The 16989-nt window shown below is 51.0% G+C and overlaps 1 protein-coding gene across 1 annotated transcript in view; it reads left to right on the forward strand.

Moving 5' to 3' along the window:
* The window catches only part of FRAS1 (Fraser extracellular matrix complex subunit 1), a 148934-nt gene that overhangs the window by 19102 nt on the left and 112843 nt on the right, over positions 1-16989 (forward strand). The window contains exon 4 of the mRNA XM_054392216.1: positions 15722-15829. Within this exon, the coding sequence (XP_054248191.1) occupies positions 15722-15829 (108 nt within the window). The remainder of the gene's footprint in view (positions 1-15721; positions 15830-16989) is intronic.

Consider the following 16989-nt stretch of genomic DNA (forward strand, 5'->3'; position numbering starts at 1 on the left):
GTGCTCATGGGAATAGAAAAATCTTGTGTAGACCTCACTTAGCTTTGTGCCAGCAAAAATATGGTCTGTTTCCTCCCTCTGGGAAGTAGCTGTGCCTTGTGAAATGGGAGAAGACCCTTTGGTGTGTGTGGAGAGCTGTTTCTCTGATTAGGAAACAAGAGCAATGCTCAGCTGAGGAAAAGCTCCCCAGGGGCCTGCAATGGTCACTGGCAGCCCAGCAGGCAGCTGTGTGCTGAGCTGCATCCAAAGCAGGGAGAGCAGCAGCACAGGGAGGGGATTCTGCCCCTCTGCTCTGCTGAGACCCCACCTGCAGCACTGCCTCCAGTCCTGGTGCCTCCAGCACAAGAGGGACATGGAGCTGCTGGAGCAGGTCCAGAGGAGGCCACAAAGATGATCAGAGAGAGATGGAGAACCTCCCCTGTGGGGACAGGCTGGGAGAGTTGGGGCTGTTCAACCTGCAGAAGAGAAGGCTCCAGGGGGACCTTAGAGCAGCTCTCCAGTATCTGAAGGGGACTACAGGAGAGCTGGGGAGGGACTTTTGACAAGGGCTTGGAGTGACAGAACGAGGGGGAATTGATTGAAGCTTGAGGAGAGGAGACAAACTGGAGATTAGGAAGAAATCCTCTGCAGTGAGGCTGGGGAGACACTGGCACAGGTTGCCCAGGGAGGCTGTGGATGTCCCCTCCCTGGAGGTGTTCAAGGCCAGGCTGGATGAGGCCTTGAGCAAGCTGTGCTGGTGGGAGGTGTCCCTGCCCATGGCATGGGGGTTGGAAGTGGATGACCTTGAAGGTCCCTTCCCACTCAAACCATTCTAGGATTCTGTGACCAGCACTAAGTGATTTTTGCAGACTCCTCTTTTGTGCAGAGCCATCATGGCTCATAACCCCCCCTGGCTGCAGGGGCTTTGTGAAGGTGCTTTGTGTGTCCAACACCACTGAGAGATGACAGAATCCACTGGAGGCTGTAGGGTCAGCTTACAAATCCTGGCATCTCTTCAAGGGAAAGCTGAGACATAAATCACCACCTGGGTCAGCCTGCAGCCTGCTCTTGTGAAGAGCCAGGAATGGGCTCCAGGTGAAGCTTCTCCCATGAAGGCAAACAGCCAGCAGGGCAGGCTGCAGAGCATAGCTGAGCTCAGTGAGGCAGCCAGGCAGAGCTTTGTTTGAGGTAGGTGAGCTCCAATATGTTATTCTATGGGAAATGTTTGGGAAGCTGCTGTTGAACTCTAGCTCCTGGTTTCTGTCCCCCCTGCAAGTGGGCTGGCTGATCCTCACAGCAGGTGACAGAGCTGTGAGCCCTCAGCCTGCTGGGAAACAGCAGCAAAAGAACTATTGGCCTTGGAGAGGTCAGAACTTGATAGGAATAGCTCTGTCCTCCTGATGGAAGGGCTGCCATTGGTGGGATCCACACCAGGGGCAGCTGCTGTCTGCCCTCTTTTTCCACTTCCACTCTTCCCCATGAGAGCAGCCAGACATTGGAATCCTGTCCCAGGGGAAGCAGTGGAGTCCCCTGCACTGGCCAGTCTTCTGCAGGCCTGACTTAGCACAGTCCCTTTGGAAAGAGACCCCTCTGAGCATCAAATAAAAAAATAATCCTAGCTCAAAGCAGGGATTTTCCTGCTTGTGAAGTGTAGTATCTGCTGCTCTCCTTCTTAGCATAAAGGGAAGGCTGATTTTAGGTGCCTGGAGAGCAGGTCAGACTTAGTGCAATCAGGAGGAACCTTTTGCATGGAGTCACCTTATGCTGTCTTGTGCTTTGAGAGTTCTCCTGGATGTGGGTAAGTGCCAGAAATTCTCCTTTGGAGCTATTACAAAGAAGCAAGAAAGTGTCTGAGTTTCTCTATTTCACAGCCATCAACTCTAGGGATCAGCTGCACAAACTCAAGGAGGTTTTGATTCGTTCTGCCTGTTGACACTGAGGTGCTGGAGCAGGTCCAGAGAAGGGCAACCAAGCTGGGGAAGGGTCTGGAGAACAGGACTGGGGAGGAGCAGCTGAGGGAACTGGGGGTGTTCAGCCTGGAGAAGAGGAGGCTGAGGGAGACCTCATTGCTTTCTATAGCACCCTGAAAGAAGGTTGCAGTGAGGTGGGGGTTGGGCTCTTCTCCCCTGGTCTCAGGTGATAGAAGGAGAGGCAATGGCCTGAAATTGTGCCAGCGGAGGGTTAGGTTGGAGAGGAGGAACAATTTCTTTGCTGCAAGAGTGGTCAGGGATTGGAAGAGGCTGCCCAGGGAGGTGGTGGAGTCACCATCCCTGGAGGTGTTCAAGAACTGTGTGGCCATGGCACTTGGGGCCAGGGTTTAGTGGCCATGGTGGTGCTGGGTTGGTGGTTGGTCTGGATGCTCTTGGAGGTATATTCCAACCAAACCATGATTCCATGGTTGATCATCCTATTTGTTCATCTGGCTCCTGCTGTAGAGCTTTTTCTTGGGCAAAGCTCCCCCTGGAAGATCAGCTGGGCATCAGCAGTTGGTGACAATGAACTCTCCCTTTGTTGTCACTCACCTTTGTTCCCCACCTTGTTGTGTTAGCTGACCCTACATCTGCTTTCTTCTGAGGTGTCTTTCACACTGGAGTTTTGAAACCAGATCTGTCCTGTGTTTGGGGTGTCAGCTAAATGCCCTCTTTGGGGTTCCCATGTTTTGGTTTCTGTTTTTAGAGCAGATGGTCCTGTTGTGGGGCACTGCTGGGACCTGTCCTTCTCCCTGGAGTTCCTTTGGATTCCCAGTGGAGAAGTGAGATTCTGTGCTGTTAGGAGCAGGCTGCAATGTGCAAGATTGAGTTTCAGCAGGAGAAGAGGGCTGAGTCACCTATTTTTGGCTCCTCTTTTTTTCTGGAAAATTGAGATCCAAGCCAGGACAAAATGCTCCAAATCACACCACCCTTGGAAAACAGTAAAGCATGGGAATCTTTGGGAGAATTTCCCAAAATTCTTTTGTCCAAAAGGTGTCTCTCCCAGGACAGTTTGGTACTTTGGAGTCTTTCTTTTTTGTTTTTCTGCCTTTAAGAAGACTAAAGTAGGTTTTCTGGTCTTCTGGGTAAACCTTGCCTTAATTTGCATCCCCTCTTCCCTGCCTTTCACTATGGGAAGCTTCAAAATGTCTCTAATTAGGGAAAAGCAATTAAAAAAAAAGAGGGTTGTTTCTGAGGAGGGTTTGACAGCAGCAGCTTAAGGAGGAGGGTGCTGTATGTGTGCTCCATGAGCCTGAAGGGTCTGATGCATCTGGGGAGCCACTGGAACACACTTGGAGGCTTTGGGCAAGGGGGAAATTGTCGCTGGCTCAGCCTTACACTTTCACAGCTGCAGGGTAGGAGGTTACAAGCCAGCTCTGCTGCACATGAATGGAGGCTACACAGCCTCAGAGGCCTGGGAATTACCACTTGACTGAGGAAAAAAAATCACTGGCTGCAAGGCAACACCCCATCAGCTTCATCCACTGTGGATGAAAAGCTGGGCATGAGCTGGCAGTGTGCTCAGATGAAGATCTGAGGGCTTGTTTCAGCTCTGCCAAAGCAGGCTGGTAATGAATGTTACAACTCCTCCAAGTGTGCTTGATGTGCTGCATTTAATTGCATGTTCCTGCAAGGAAATGGCTTTTAGATCTCATGTAAAGGAATTAAATCCTAATGGTCTGACCAGAGAACACAAAGCCCTGTGACAGCTGGATGGATGGTAATGGTTCCCTCAGTGCTGGAGATGTAAACAGACACTTCAAACACCGTTTTCTATGCAACTCTGCTTGAACTCTGCTTGTAACTTGAAGGATTGGTTACCACTGAGGTTATGCAAGGGGCTGGAGGACTCAAGGACTTTTTGGCTTCAGTTGTCACTGGTAACCTCTTGAGCCACACCACCCAAGTCACAGAGGGCAATGGCTGGGGCTGGGAGAGTGAAGAACCACCCACAGCAGGAGCAATTCCCACATCTGGGAACACCTAGAGAACCTGAATGTGCACCTGGGTGAGATACATCCACAGGTCCCGAAGGAACTGGTGGCTGAGGCTTACAGGAGAGCTGCAGAGGGACTTTTCCTGAGGGTGTGTAGAGACCAAGGGGGAATGGTTTGAAGCTGAGGGAGAGCAGGGTCAGACTGGAGCTGAGGAAGAAGTTCTTCACTATGAGGGTGGTGAGACTCTGGAATAGGTTGCCCAGGGAGGCTCTGACTGCCTCCTCTCTGGGGGTGCTCAAGGCCAGGCTGGATTGAGTCCTGCTGTGGGGCATCCGGGCCCGTGGAGGGGAGGTTGGAGTAGATGATCTCTGAGATCCCTTCCAGCCTGAGCCATTCTGTGATTGATTGTCCTGAATTTAACCAGCTGTGAAGAGGGAAGGAGAGAAGAGGAAGAGAGGAAGGCTGTGCTTGCTGTCTGTAAAGTGCTGAGCACACAAAGATCAGGTCATTGAGACAAGCCAAATGTTTACCCAAGGGCACTGCTGGTGCCCCCATCCTTAGCAGGACTGGAGTTCAGCTTGCCTGGAGGTCAGGATGAAATGAGGAGATTGTGGATCAGAGGCTTTTCAATTCCTGTTTATCTGCTGGAGAATCAAAGCAGGGCAAGGTGCAGCTTTGATGCAGGGTCAGGCAGGGGGGTTGTTAAGTGCAGCTTTTGATTCATTAGCTGGGAGGAGAGGGAGGAGAGCTGGAGTGAGGGAACACCTGGAGGAGTCATTGTTTGCTGGGAGTAAAGGCTGTGTTTCTGCTGGCTTTGCTGGGCTGCAGCATTTCAGGAGTGAGGAATGATGCCTTTGTTTCTGGATTGCTCCTTGGCAGATGCTAAAGTGACCTTCAGAAGAGCAGCTGGCTGCCATCATCCCCAGCCTGTTAAAGGATTTGTGTGGAGCACCTTCTCTTGTTCCTCTTTTCAGCCTTGCTCTGAACTGGCATAATGGAGATCCCCACAGGAGGAAGGTGCTTTGCTCTCTGCTAGAAGTTGTCTCCTATCTATTAACACCCAGGATCACAGCGTGGTAGGGCTTGGAAGGGACCTCCAAAGATCACCCAGTCCAACCCCCCTGCCAGGGCAGGTCACACAGGAACACATCCAGGTGGGTTTGGAATCTCTCCAGAGAGCCTCTCTGGGCAGTCTGCTCTAGGGCTTCAGCACCCTCATAGTGAAAAAGTTTTCCCTTCTGTTCCTGTGGCACCTCCTCTGCTCCAGCTTGCCCCCAGTGCCCCTTGTCCTGTCACTGGACCTGGCTTTGTCCTCCTGACACTGCCCTCCACTGCTCCTGTCTCCTTCCTTTGTGCCATTTGCTGTTCAGTTGGAGCAATGGATGAGGCAGGAGTAATGTATGTGACAGGCTGCTCCTCCTAGAACTTCCCATCTTGCATCAGTCACTTTTTTCTTGCCTCTCTATGCAATTTCAGTGACATCTGGAAGGAAGGGACTTGCCAGACCCATCCATCTGAAATAACTAAAGTTGGTTGGCATTGCTCAGATCCAAAGCTCAGCTCTTGGGATCAGATGTGTGACCAGTTAAAAATGAGGGCACAGCCTCCCAGGGGAGACATTGTGGAAAGGTGATGTGGCCAGCAGGTCGAGGGAGGAGATTCTCCCCCTCTGCTCCACTCTGGTGAGACCCCACCTGGAGCACTGTGTCCAGTTCTGGAGCTCCTATTACAAGAGGGATATGGATGTGCTGGAATGTGTCCAGGGAAGTTAGAGCAAGTAGTAGAGATGGCCACAAAACAAAACGAGTGCAGGGGCAAGTGGGAAATGGTAGGTGAAGTCAGGTGGCCTGAATATTCCATGTTTAGTGCATGATGGCAGTGAGAAATGGGAGAATAGGAAGGAGGAGAAAGGAGAAATGCCAGGAAAGGACATCAGAGGAAGATGTGAAGGACATTAGAGGAAGATGTGGAATCTGCTTCCCTCCCCCACATCCAAAGCCTTTTTCTAAACCAGGACCTTGCCAGGCATCTGCATTTCAGTTCCTTGAGTGCATGTAGCAGGGCTTAGTGGGGTCACAGAGTGGGGCTGGATTAACATTCTTCCCAGGCTCTCAGTTTTGGATGGACTTTGTGATCTTTTCTTATGCCCTGCTCCACTGCCCCTTGTCCTGTCACCACAGACTGGCATTAGGCTACAATGAAAAGGATCAGGGGGCTGGAGCACCTCTGCTATGAGGAGCTGGGGCTGTTCAGCCTGGAGAGGAGAAGGCTCCAGGCAGACCTTAGAGCAGCCTGCCAGTCCCTGGAAGGGACTACAAGAAGGCTGCAGAGGGACTGTTCCCAAAGGCCTGCAGGGACAGGATGAAGGGGAATGGTTTGAAATGAGAGCAGAGCAGATTGAGATTGGATGTGAGGAACAAGTTCTGCACCAGGAGGGTGTGGGTACACTGCAACAGGTTGCCTGGGAGGTAGTTGAGGCCCCATCCCTGGAGATATTCAAGATGAGGCTGGAGAAGGCTGTGAGCAACCTGCTCTAGTGGAGGATGTCCCTGCTGAGTGCAGGGGGGTTGGACTGGGTGAGCTTTGGAGGTCCCTCCCCTCCCAACCCATTCTGTGAAATCTGTGAGGAGGCAGCAGTCATTGCTAGCCAAGCATGAAGCAGCACAACAAGAGGCAGCTCACAGCACGGCAGTGAACAATCTACAGGGCTGGCAAATATCCCTGGCAGGGCTGAGAGGGATGTGGTGAAAGCTCCCTGCTAGTCTCCTGTCTCTGAACACGTGTGGACAGTGATGCCTGAGGCTCTGTGCACCCAGGGGATGTGCTTTGAGAAAACACATTAGCAAGCCCTCATTTCAGCTTTTCAAGCAAGCAGAATGACAGGAGTTAACAAAAGCAAGTTCTCAGGTGGTGTTTCAGTAACAGTCACCCATTCTTGCATGCTCTTTCTTCTTCAGCCTGAGCTTATGGGGTGCGTCTGTTATGCCTCTGCTGAAGATTTCAGAGAGCAGCTTCTGTAGATTAAGACAGCACCACAGTGAAGGAGAGAAGTGTTTTGGTGTAAAACTGTCCCTTTTTAAAACCATCAGCATCACAGAGATTTAAGGACCACCCAGTCTGGTTTCAGGAGTCTAAATAAGTGCTCCTGCATCTGCTCTTTCTTTCCCTTACTGCTCCTGTCACCGTTTCAGGCTCACCATATAAATTGCTCCCAAGCTTCTTTCCCTGGGTTGCTTCTGAGCAAGGTGTTGAGTACTGAGAAGGGGGTGAGAGAGAAAAATCCATGTGCATGAGCTGTAGAGGTTGTGGTGATCTTTGTCCCTTAGCTTACTTCTAGTCTGGGCAGTCAAATACTCCAGAATTGTTTGGGTTTTTTTTCTGGAGAAGACAAACTGGAGCCCCAAATGCAATTTATTTCCTGATGGCTGCTGCCACTTCTCAAAGGGTTATTTGATTTGTTAATGACTGATGGCCAGTCCTGCTAATTAACACCATGGTGCTTCTCCTGCTGAGACCAACCCTGCCCTGCTCTTTCCTTTCTCTCTTATCTATTTCACAGAGGGAGTTTAAATGCCTTAAGCAACTGTTTCTTATCCCTGCCTCCCTGAAGAGCAATGGCTCATGAGTCATCTCACCACCCTTTCCAGCCCTGGAGTTATTTTTTATCTCCACTGCATCCACTGGCAAAGTAATTTCTATTTCTGCTCCCTCCTCTGGAACCTTTGCTGCACTGTCTGATGCCAACTGCCTGGTGCCAAGCTGCAGTTGAGGCTGTAAGCCAGATCTGCCTGATCTTGGGGAGACACTGGAACACGTTGCCCAGGGAGGTTGTGGCTGCCCCTTCAACAAAGCTGAAAGCCACCCAGTGCCAAAGCACCCATCCAGGATCCACCAGGATCTTCCCTCAAGGGGAAGATCAAGGAGACTGACCCATGGCACTGAACACCCTGACAAGATCATAGATTCACAGAATGGTTTGGGTTGGAAAGGACCTTCAGGATCACCCAGTTCCAACCCCCTGCCATGGGCAGGGACACCTCCCACCAGCACAGGCTGCTCAAGACCTCATCCAGCCTGGCCTTGAACACCTCCAAGGAGGAGGCATCCACAACCTCCCTGGGCAACCTGTGCCAGTGTCTCCTCACCCTCACTGTCAACAATTTCTTCCTAATCATTCTCTATCAAGGAAGGTCCCAAAGACTTTCTCAGAAGCACACAAATCCATACAGAATCTTTGCCCTTTCCAGGTTGTTTTCAGCCTAATTTTGTTCTCCAGCCTGTGGTTCCTGTGTGCCAAAGCCAATTAATGGAATCATTTGTAACAGAAGGCAGCACTGAGCCTGCCTCGTTGAGTAAACTCCTAAGCTGTTGCCAGCCTTTTGCTGTCATTAATTTCAATTTATTTGGTCATGAAATTATCACTTGTTAAATCCTGAGAGCCACCAGTGAACCAGGAGCTCTTGAAGCAGTGCTAGAGGACTTGTCTGCTGTGAGGACTGGCTGAGGGAGCTGGGGTTCTTCATCCTGGAGAAGAGAAGGCTCCAGGGAGACCTTAGAGCAGCCTGCCAGGACCTGAAGGGGACTACAAGAAGGCTGCAGAGGGACTGTTCCCAAAGGCCTGCAGGGACAGGATGAAGGGGAATGGTTTGAAATGAGAGCAGAGCAGATTGAGATTGGATGTGAGGAACAAGTTCTGCACCAGGAGGCTGCTGGAACACTGCAACAGGTTGCCCAGGGAGGGAGTTGAGGCCCCATCCCTGGAGATCTTCAAGGTGAGGCTGGAGAAGGCTGTGAGCAACCTGCTCTAGTGGAGGATGTCCCTGCTGACTGCACGGGGTTGGACTGGATGAGCTTTGGAGGTCCCTTCCAACCCAATGCAATCTGTGATTCTCTGGCAGAGAGAGACTGCAAAATCCCTTCCTCTGCAGCCTTCTCTTCATCTCCAGGCTTCTCCTCACCTTTTTTTTTTTTTTGGTACAATAATGAAGTCTTTGTTCACTAAGATGAATGACTGTTGCAGGGGGCCAATTCCCCCTTTGAGGAGAGAGCAAAGCAGTTTATTGATCTGCTGTGGGGGGAGCAGAGATGGCAGATAAGGACATAAAGGGCTGTGTTTTGTGGGAGCTGTATGAGGGATTGCTGCACTTGGAGCCATGGTCACAACAGTGGGGTTTGAGGAGTGTAATTCTTGGCTTTGCACTTTGAAAGGATGTCTCCTAAATAGCCAGCTTGGAGCTGGAGATACCAATATATTTGTCCAAGTGGCTTGTAAAATGGCTTTGGAGTGTATAGGTGCCTTCAAGAAGCAGCAGCAGAGTTATGTTTCACCCAGTGCAGTGCTCTGAGGGCCTATTGCAGCTGACTTTAGCTGAAGGGCATTTCCTTTCCTTGCTGAGTCAGCTGACTGAGCTGCAGTGATTTTCATGCCTGGATCTTTTTGGGAGAAATGGGAGAAAAAACTCAGCTTGTTCTGTTCACTCTGCCCCAGCCAGATGCACTTAACATTGAAGCATCTGAGCCAGCAGAGCTTCTGTTTCATAGAATCCTGGAATGCTTTGGGTTGGAAAGGACCTTAAAGATTCATAAATTCCTAGAATGGGTTGGGTTGGAAGGGACCTTTAAAGATCACCCAGTTCCAACCCCCTGCCATGGGCAGGGACACCTCCCACCAGCCCAGGTTGCTCAAGGGCTCATCCAACCTGACCTTGAACACCTCCAGGGAGGGGACATCTACAGCCTCCCTGGGCAACCTGTGCCAGTGTCTCACCACCCTCACTGGAAAGAATTTTTTACTCATCTCCAGCCTCAATCTCCCCTCCTCAAACTCAAAGCCATTGCCCCTCCTCCCATCACTCCAAGCAGCTGTTGGGTCAAACACCCTGGGGTTGATATCCATTCAGGACTCATTGAGGGGTGGATGTTTGAAATGTACAAGTTGGTAGGTTAGGAGAAAAAAGCAGCAGGGGGACCCCAGATGTTCTTCTGGATGCTAAGGAGAATTGCTGGTGTGTGCAGTTCATCAAACTTCACACTCCATTTGGCATGGATAAGATTTGCAGCAGAAGAAACTGTAAGGAAAAAGAAAAACCTTTCTTGTTTAATGATCATCTCCCTGTGAGCCCTTTCTAAGTGCACTGCAGCAAAGGCAGCTGCACCAAGGGCTTCTTCATGGCCAGATGGCATCAAGCATAGAGTCAGAGATTTGTTTTGGTTGGAAGATACCTACAAGATCATTCAGTCCAACCATCAACCCACCACCACCATGGCCACTAAGCCATGGCCCCAAGTGCCATGGCCACAGGTTTCTTGAACACCTCCAGGGATGAGGACTCCACCACCTCCCTGGGCAGCCTCTTCCAATCCCTGACCGCTCTTGCAGCAAAGAAATTTTTCCTTCTCTCCAACCTAACCCTCCCCTGGCACAATTTCAGGCCATTGCCTTTCTTTCTATCTCCTGAGACTAGGCAGGAGAATGCTTCTGGATGACTTTCATCTCTTCATCACTCCATTACTGGGCACCCCCACAGAGCCTCCCTTACCTTTGGGTTTATTCTGCCAATTGCTGTTGTCAGCTAATTGGAGTGGAATTGATCAATGCAAGCAGAGCTCCTGCACTACCAAGTCTCCACATTTGGCAGCTGCTGGGTGATGCTGGTAATTGTCACCCAAAGTGGCACTGCTCTGGGCTCTGCCCACCATTTCAGCAGGGCAGCTTGGTGCTCCTCATGCCCAGACACCTGAGAGCTGCCATCCCTCAGCTGTCCCTGGCAGATGAGGACTTGTGGAGTCACAGAATCACAGATTTGCCTGGATTGGAGAAGGCCTTTAAGGTCAAGTCCTATTGTTAGTCTAACACTGAGAAGTCCTTGGCTAAACCATATCCCTCAGCTGGAGTGGGTCCAGAGGAGACCATTAGGGTCATGATCAGAGGGCTGGAGAACCTCCCCTAGGGGGACAGGCTGGGAGAGAGTTGGGGCTGTTCAGCATGGAGAAGAGAAGGCTTCAGGAAGACCTAAGAGATGCCTTCTAGTTCCTGAAAGGGCTACAGGAGAGCTGGGGAGGGACTTTTGCCAAGAGCTGGGAGTAACAGGATGAGAGACAATGGCTTTGAGCTGGAAGGGGGGAGGCTGAGGCTGGCAACAGCTTAGGAGTTTACTCAACGAGGCAGGCTCAGTGCTGCCTTCTGTTACAAATGATTCCATTAATTGGCTTTGGCACACAGGAACCACAGGCTGGAGAACAAAATTAGGCTGAAAACAACCTGGAAAGGGCAAAGATTCTGTATGGATTTGTGTGCTTCTGAGAAAGTCTTTGAGACCTTCCTTGATAGAGAATGATTAGGAAGAAATTCTTGACATTGAGGGTGAGGAGACACTGGCACAGGTTGCCCAGGGAGGCTGTGGATGCCTCCTCCTTGGAGGTGTTCAAGGCCAGGCTGGATGAGGCCTTGAGCAGCCTGGGCTGGTGGGAGGTGTCCCTGCCCATGGCAGGGGGTTGGAACTGGGTGATCTTGAAGGTCCCTTCCAACCCAACCCATTCTATGTGTCCCTGAGTCCCAAGCTTGATTCCTGGCTGACGTCAAGGCTTTAGCTGTGGGCTGCTGTGCTCACCCTGCTTGGTAACTGCAGTGAGCAGTGAGCAGCTCCACAAGCCTGGTGTGCTCCAGGGGACAATGCAGCATCCAGCAGCATTTTAGGGATTGGTTGAATATTTCCATCAAGCTGTAAGAAATGGAAAGGGAGCTGGGGGGGAGGACAGAAACCAGCTGTTGGATGCTTCTTCCTTCCACAGTCACTGCACCAGCACAGAGCCTGGGCTGTTTGGTGTGCTAAGCAGAGTCTGATCATGTTACAGAGGCTTTTTACTTATTAATAGCAGACTCCACTTATTTTTGATTTGTTGGGTGGGAATTTTGCTGATGCAGAGGAGGAACAGGTGCAGTGGTTATGACAGCAAGTCAAAAAGCTGTGGTTGAAGAGATTTAGAATCACAGAATTGTTTGGGTTGGAAAGCCAAACTATATCAAGTATATATAACTATATATATAACTTGATATATAACTATATCAAGTCTAGGGCTAAACCATGGCCCTCAGCACCACATCTCTGCCTCTTGGGAACATCTCCAGGGATGGGGACTCCAACACCTCCCTGGGCAGCCTGTGCCAGGCTTTGAAAAGACTTTCAGTGAAGCAGATTCTTCTGATGTCCCACCTAAACCTTCCCTGGTGCAACCTGAGGCCATTTCCTCACATCACCTGAGACTAGAGAAGAGACCAACCTCCACCACACTGCAGCCTCCTTTCAGGGAGCTGTAGAGAGCAATGAGGTCTCCCTCAGCCTCCTCTTCTCCATGCTGAACACCCCCAGTTCCTTCAGCTGCTCCTCACCAGCCCTCTTCTCCAGACCCTTCCCCAACTTTGCTGCCTTCTCTGGACCTGCAGCAGCATTTCAGGGTCTTTCTTTTAGTGAAGTCTCCAACTTCATTTAGGTCTTTCTGTGCTCGAGTAAATGTGACAGGACAAGGGACAATAGACACAAACTGGAACCCAGGAAGTTCTACCTCAACATGAGTTAAAACTGTTGGGGTGGCAGAGCCCTGGAGCAGGCTGCCCAGAGAGGTTGTGGAGTCTCCTTCTCTGGAGTCTTTCAAGACCCACCTGGATGTGTTCCTGTGTGACCTGCCCTGGATGACCCTGCTTTGGCAGGGGGGTTGGACTGGATGATCTCCAGAGGTCCCTTCCAATCCCCAGCATTCTATGATTCTGTAAGCAGCAAATCATAAGTGCTCACAGCTGCCCTGGGCTCCCACTTCCACTCTGTCTGCTCTTTATTTCTTCAGCTTATTCCTTGCTTCAACCTGCCTTTGCTTTTACTACTGATTGCTTTCTTGCCTCCTTCCCTTCTTATCTTTCTCTCCATGTGCAGCTCCTCCTGGTTGCTTTCCTGCCTCCTTCTCCTCTTAGCCTTTTCTCCATGTGCAGCTCCTCCTGGTTGCTTTCTTGCTTCCTTCTCCTCTTCTCCTTTTCTTCACATGCAGCTCTTTTGCTGACTCCTTTGCCTTTCTCATCAGTATTCTCCAAACCCTTCACTGTGCTCCCTGTGTCTTGTGGTTTTATTGTATTTCATCTAGTGTTTGCCTGGCTGTGAGCTCTGAAGTTCTGTGAGCAGATTTTCTCTCTTTGGCTCCTGTTCTGCACAGCAGCCAAGTGATGTAGAGCTCTCTTCTTGCAGCATTTTCAAATCAGGGTTTCCTTTCTTCTTTTTTTTTTTTTTTTTTTTGTGTGTTTGCTGTAGGGAAATCCAAAGAATGAGTAAATGAGAGTGGCACTGCTTGGTGCTTTAAGGAGTGCTTTCCATCTTCAAAGTGCTCAGTGCAGAGCAGTTCATCATTTATCCTGTTAATTGTATTAGCACTTGGAAGGGAAGAGCTCCTTCAACTGGTGTTGATAAAAAAAACCCTTAACAGGATAGGAATTCAGTGCTGAAGCTGGAGGAGGTGGTTTGTCCACTTAGCCACTGTGCCTTGGAGAAGATGTAAGGTAGATGTACAGCAGCTCTTCCAAGTGTCTGCCAAAAAGGTGGGCATTGGTAAGGTCAAAACCTGAACCCTGGCTTCAGTTTTGGGCTCCTCACTCCAAGAAAGACAGTGAGGGGATGAAGTGTGTCCAGAGAAGGGAAACCAAGCTGGTGAAAGGTCTGGAGAACAGGGATGGGGAGGAGCAGCTGAGGGAGCTGGGGGTGTTGAGTGTGGAGAAGAGGAGGCTGAGGGGAGACCTTCTGTCTCTTTACAACTCCCTGAAAGGAGGTTGGATCATCTTCGTGACCCTCCTGTGGACCCTGGCTCGAAGGCTTCCCTGGAGCCTGCTCTTCCCCAGGCTGAACACCCCCAGCTCTCTCAGCCTCTCCTCGCAGCAGAGGTGCTCCAGCCCCTGATCATTCTCATGGCCCTCCTCTGGACCCACTCCATCAGGTTCATGTCCTTCCTGTGTTGAGGGCTCCAGAGGTGGAGGATGGTAGGGAAGGCTTAAAGATGCAATTAGATTGCTTTAGTCCAAAATGCTGAATGTAGGGCCAGGTTCTACTTGGTCACACGTACTCCAAAACCCCATGAAGGGGACTCTGACCAAGCAGACAGGCAGATTGGGAAGTAGCTGTCACCACCACTCCATCAGTGCAGCCAGCTGGAACACCCACAGCTAATTCACAAGGATTTCCAGCACCCCTGCTCGACCTCTTTTCCATTCCCTCCACGCCGAGGTCATGATCTCACGCTGCCAACATGCTGTCATAAGGCAGCTCAGACCCTCATCCAGTTGGACACTTGCCAGACCTCTCCTGCCAGCTTCTCCAAGGTCTGAGCAGCCACTTGGGACTCATTACCTACAGTAGGATGCTTGGAGACCAAACCCTTCTTTCTCTTTCCTTCTGAACGCTGACTTTCAGGCATCCTGATCCCAAACAGCAGCAGCAGCAGCCCAGAGGAGCAGCCAGGTCTGCCTGTCCCAGGCTAACATCTTGCTCCTCTGCACTGTCCCTTCACCCACACCAAGTCCCTTCTCCTGCAGCTTAAGGAAGCAACCAGTAACTACATCTGGGTCTGAATGAGACAGTCAGTAGCCTTCTATTTAATTACCTGGATTTAAAAGCCTTCAGTTAAATCCACCAGAAGAAAATGGGAAAAGGGAGGTCAGTTTCATATCTGCAAACCTCTTTTCCATTAGACAGCCACACTGAATTCACACCACAGAGGAAACTGTCCTGTGCAGTACAGACAGCCACAATCCAAGCAAGCCATGAAGCCTCATTTAAAACTCATTTGAAACTTGCTTTTAACTCATTTTTAAGAAGACCAAACTTTGCTGCTCCTGCCATCCAGAGGGACTTGCACAGGCTGGAGAGCTGGGCTGAGGGAAATCTCACGAGGTTCAGTAAGGCCAAGGGCAAGGTTCTGCACCTAGCTCAGGGCAATCCCAGATACCAGTCCAGGCTGGGGGGTGAAGAGGTTGAGAGCAGCCCTGCAGAGAAGGACTTGGGGGTGCTGGTGGGTGAGGAGCTGGACAGGAGCCAGCAATGGGCACCTGCAGCACAGAAGGCCAAGGGCAGCCTGGGCTGCATCCAAAGCAGTGTGACCAGAGATGGAGAGGGAGGATCCTGCCCCTGCTCTGCTCTGGGGAGACCTCCCCTGCAGCACTGTGTCCAGTTCTGGAGATCTCAGCACAGGACAGACATGGACCTGATGGAGCAGGTCCAGAGGAGGCCAGAAAAATGATCAGGGGAGTGGAGCACCTCTGCTATGAGGACAGGCTGAGGGAGCTGGGGGTGTTCAGCCTGGAGAAGAGAAGGCTCCAGGGGAGACCTTAGAGCAGCCTGCCAGTACCTGAAGGGAGCTACAAGAAGGCTGCAGAGGGACTGTTCCCAAAGGCCTGCAGGGGCAGGACAAGGAGCAATGGTTTGAAATGAGAGCAGAGCTGATTGAGATTGGATGTGAGGAACAAGTTCTGCACCAGGAGGGTGCTGGAACACTGCAACAGGTTGCCCAGGGAGGTGGTTGAGGCCCCATCCCTGGAGATGTTCAAGGTGAGGCTGGAGAAGGCTGTGAGCAACCTGCTCTAGTGGAGGATGTCCCTGCTGAGTGCAGGGGGGTTGGACTGGATGAGCTTTGGAGGTCCCTTCCAACCCAAACCATTCTAGGATTCCATGACTAGGTCTGTGGCAACCTCCCTCCCCCCTTGCAGTCTGTCCATACTGAGCCATTGGAGCCATTTGCTGTTGTCTCAGGCAGGACACCCCTTGTGCTCTGTGGGTCTAACTCAAACCTGCTGTCTCTTTGCAGAATGACACCCTCTGGAAGCCAGATTCTTGCCAGAACTGCCACTGCCAAAGCAATATTGTCACCTGTGAGCCCACTGTCTGCCAACACCCTCAGTGTGACTTTCAGAAGGTAAGGCAGAGCTTGCAGGTGTCCCAGTGATTGCTGTCCTGCTCTGGCTGGTTGGAGAATTGGCAGATCACTCTGGAGCTCCCAGTTTCCCCCCTGCTTTACACCCCTAGCATGGTCAAAATGCTTGTGTGGTTCCACCACACTGCTGTGTGTAAAGGTCTGATGGGAGTATGGGGGTAATTGGTCCTACAGCCCCTGTGGCAGCAAAGCTCCTCTTGAATTAAGAGGAACTCCCCAGCAGTGCAGCTTGAGGTGTTTCCCTGAGGACCTGGCAGAGAGGAGCTGCTTGCTTATCTTTGTGCCTTGTGGTGACAGCTGCTGGAGCAACCTTCTGGGCTCAGCTGCCTCCCTGCAGCTCCCTTTGGAAAGTCTGATGGCAGCAGGATTTGGGGGAAGCAAGAGGGAGCAGTGGAACCCTGTTGGGCCTCCCAGGGTTTGTCTGAGTGCCCATGGTCAGGCACAGCCACTTCTCATTGTCACAAACTTGTGTGAGCAGCACACAAACCAAACCCAGCATGTGAAGCCTTTGTCTCCTTCACCACTCCACAGCCAGAGGCTTGCTGTTGGAGCAGGTTGTGCCCAAAGTGATCTGGTCCCCCAAAGGAAGCCCCTGAGCTGGGTTCAGACCTCCCAGCATGAGCCCAGCTTCCAGTCAGCCTTCATTGGAAGGTGGAGCTGGGACTGCCTCAAACATGCAGATGAAGACTTTCCACTTGCATGAGCAACAACAGAGCTGAGCTTGTCTGGCTTCCAGGTTCCTCTGCCTTGTGATTGTCACTGAGCTTTCATTGTCTCCTGCTTGCCTCTCTCTGTCTGAGCCTTCATTACTGGTTACAGCTAATTGGCCATGGAATTGGGCTTGCATTAACATCTGGGTTCCTGGAGTAGCACACATGGCTGACAATGGAAATTAGTGTTTGGAGAGGCACTGCCAAGAGCATTAGAGGGCTTGAGGAAGCAGGTGAAAAATCTTCACCAATATGACAGCATCACCAGGGAGAGAATTCTGGTTCTGCCTGGTTTTTCTCCCATTATTATCCCTCTGTATCAGTAAAGGCGAGGCTGAAATATTAGGAAGTTTTGAGGTAAAGAGGAGAGAAATAATAATAATAATTTAAAAAGAGTGGTAATGTGGCACAGCTGATAATGGTAATAAGGTA

This window comes from Indicator indicator, chromosome 25, assembly GCF_027791375.1.
Source record: "Indicator indicator isolate 239-I01 chromosome 25, UM_Iind_1.1, whole genome shotgun sequence".
Classification (NCBI taxonomy): domain Eukaryota; kingdom Metazoa; phylum Chordata; class Aves; order Piciformes; family Indicatoridae; genus Indicator; species Indicator indicator.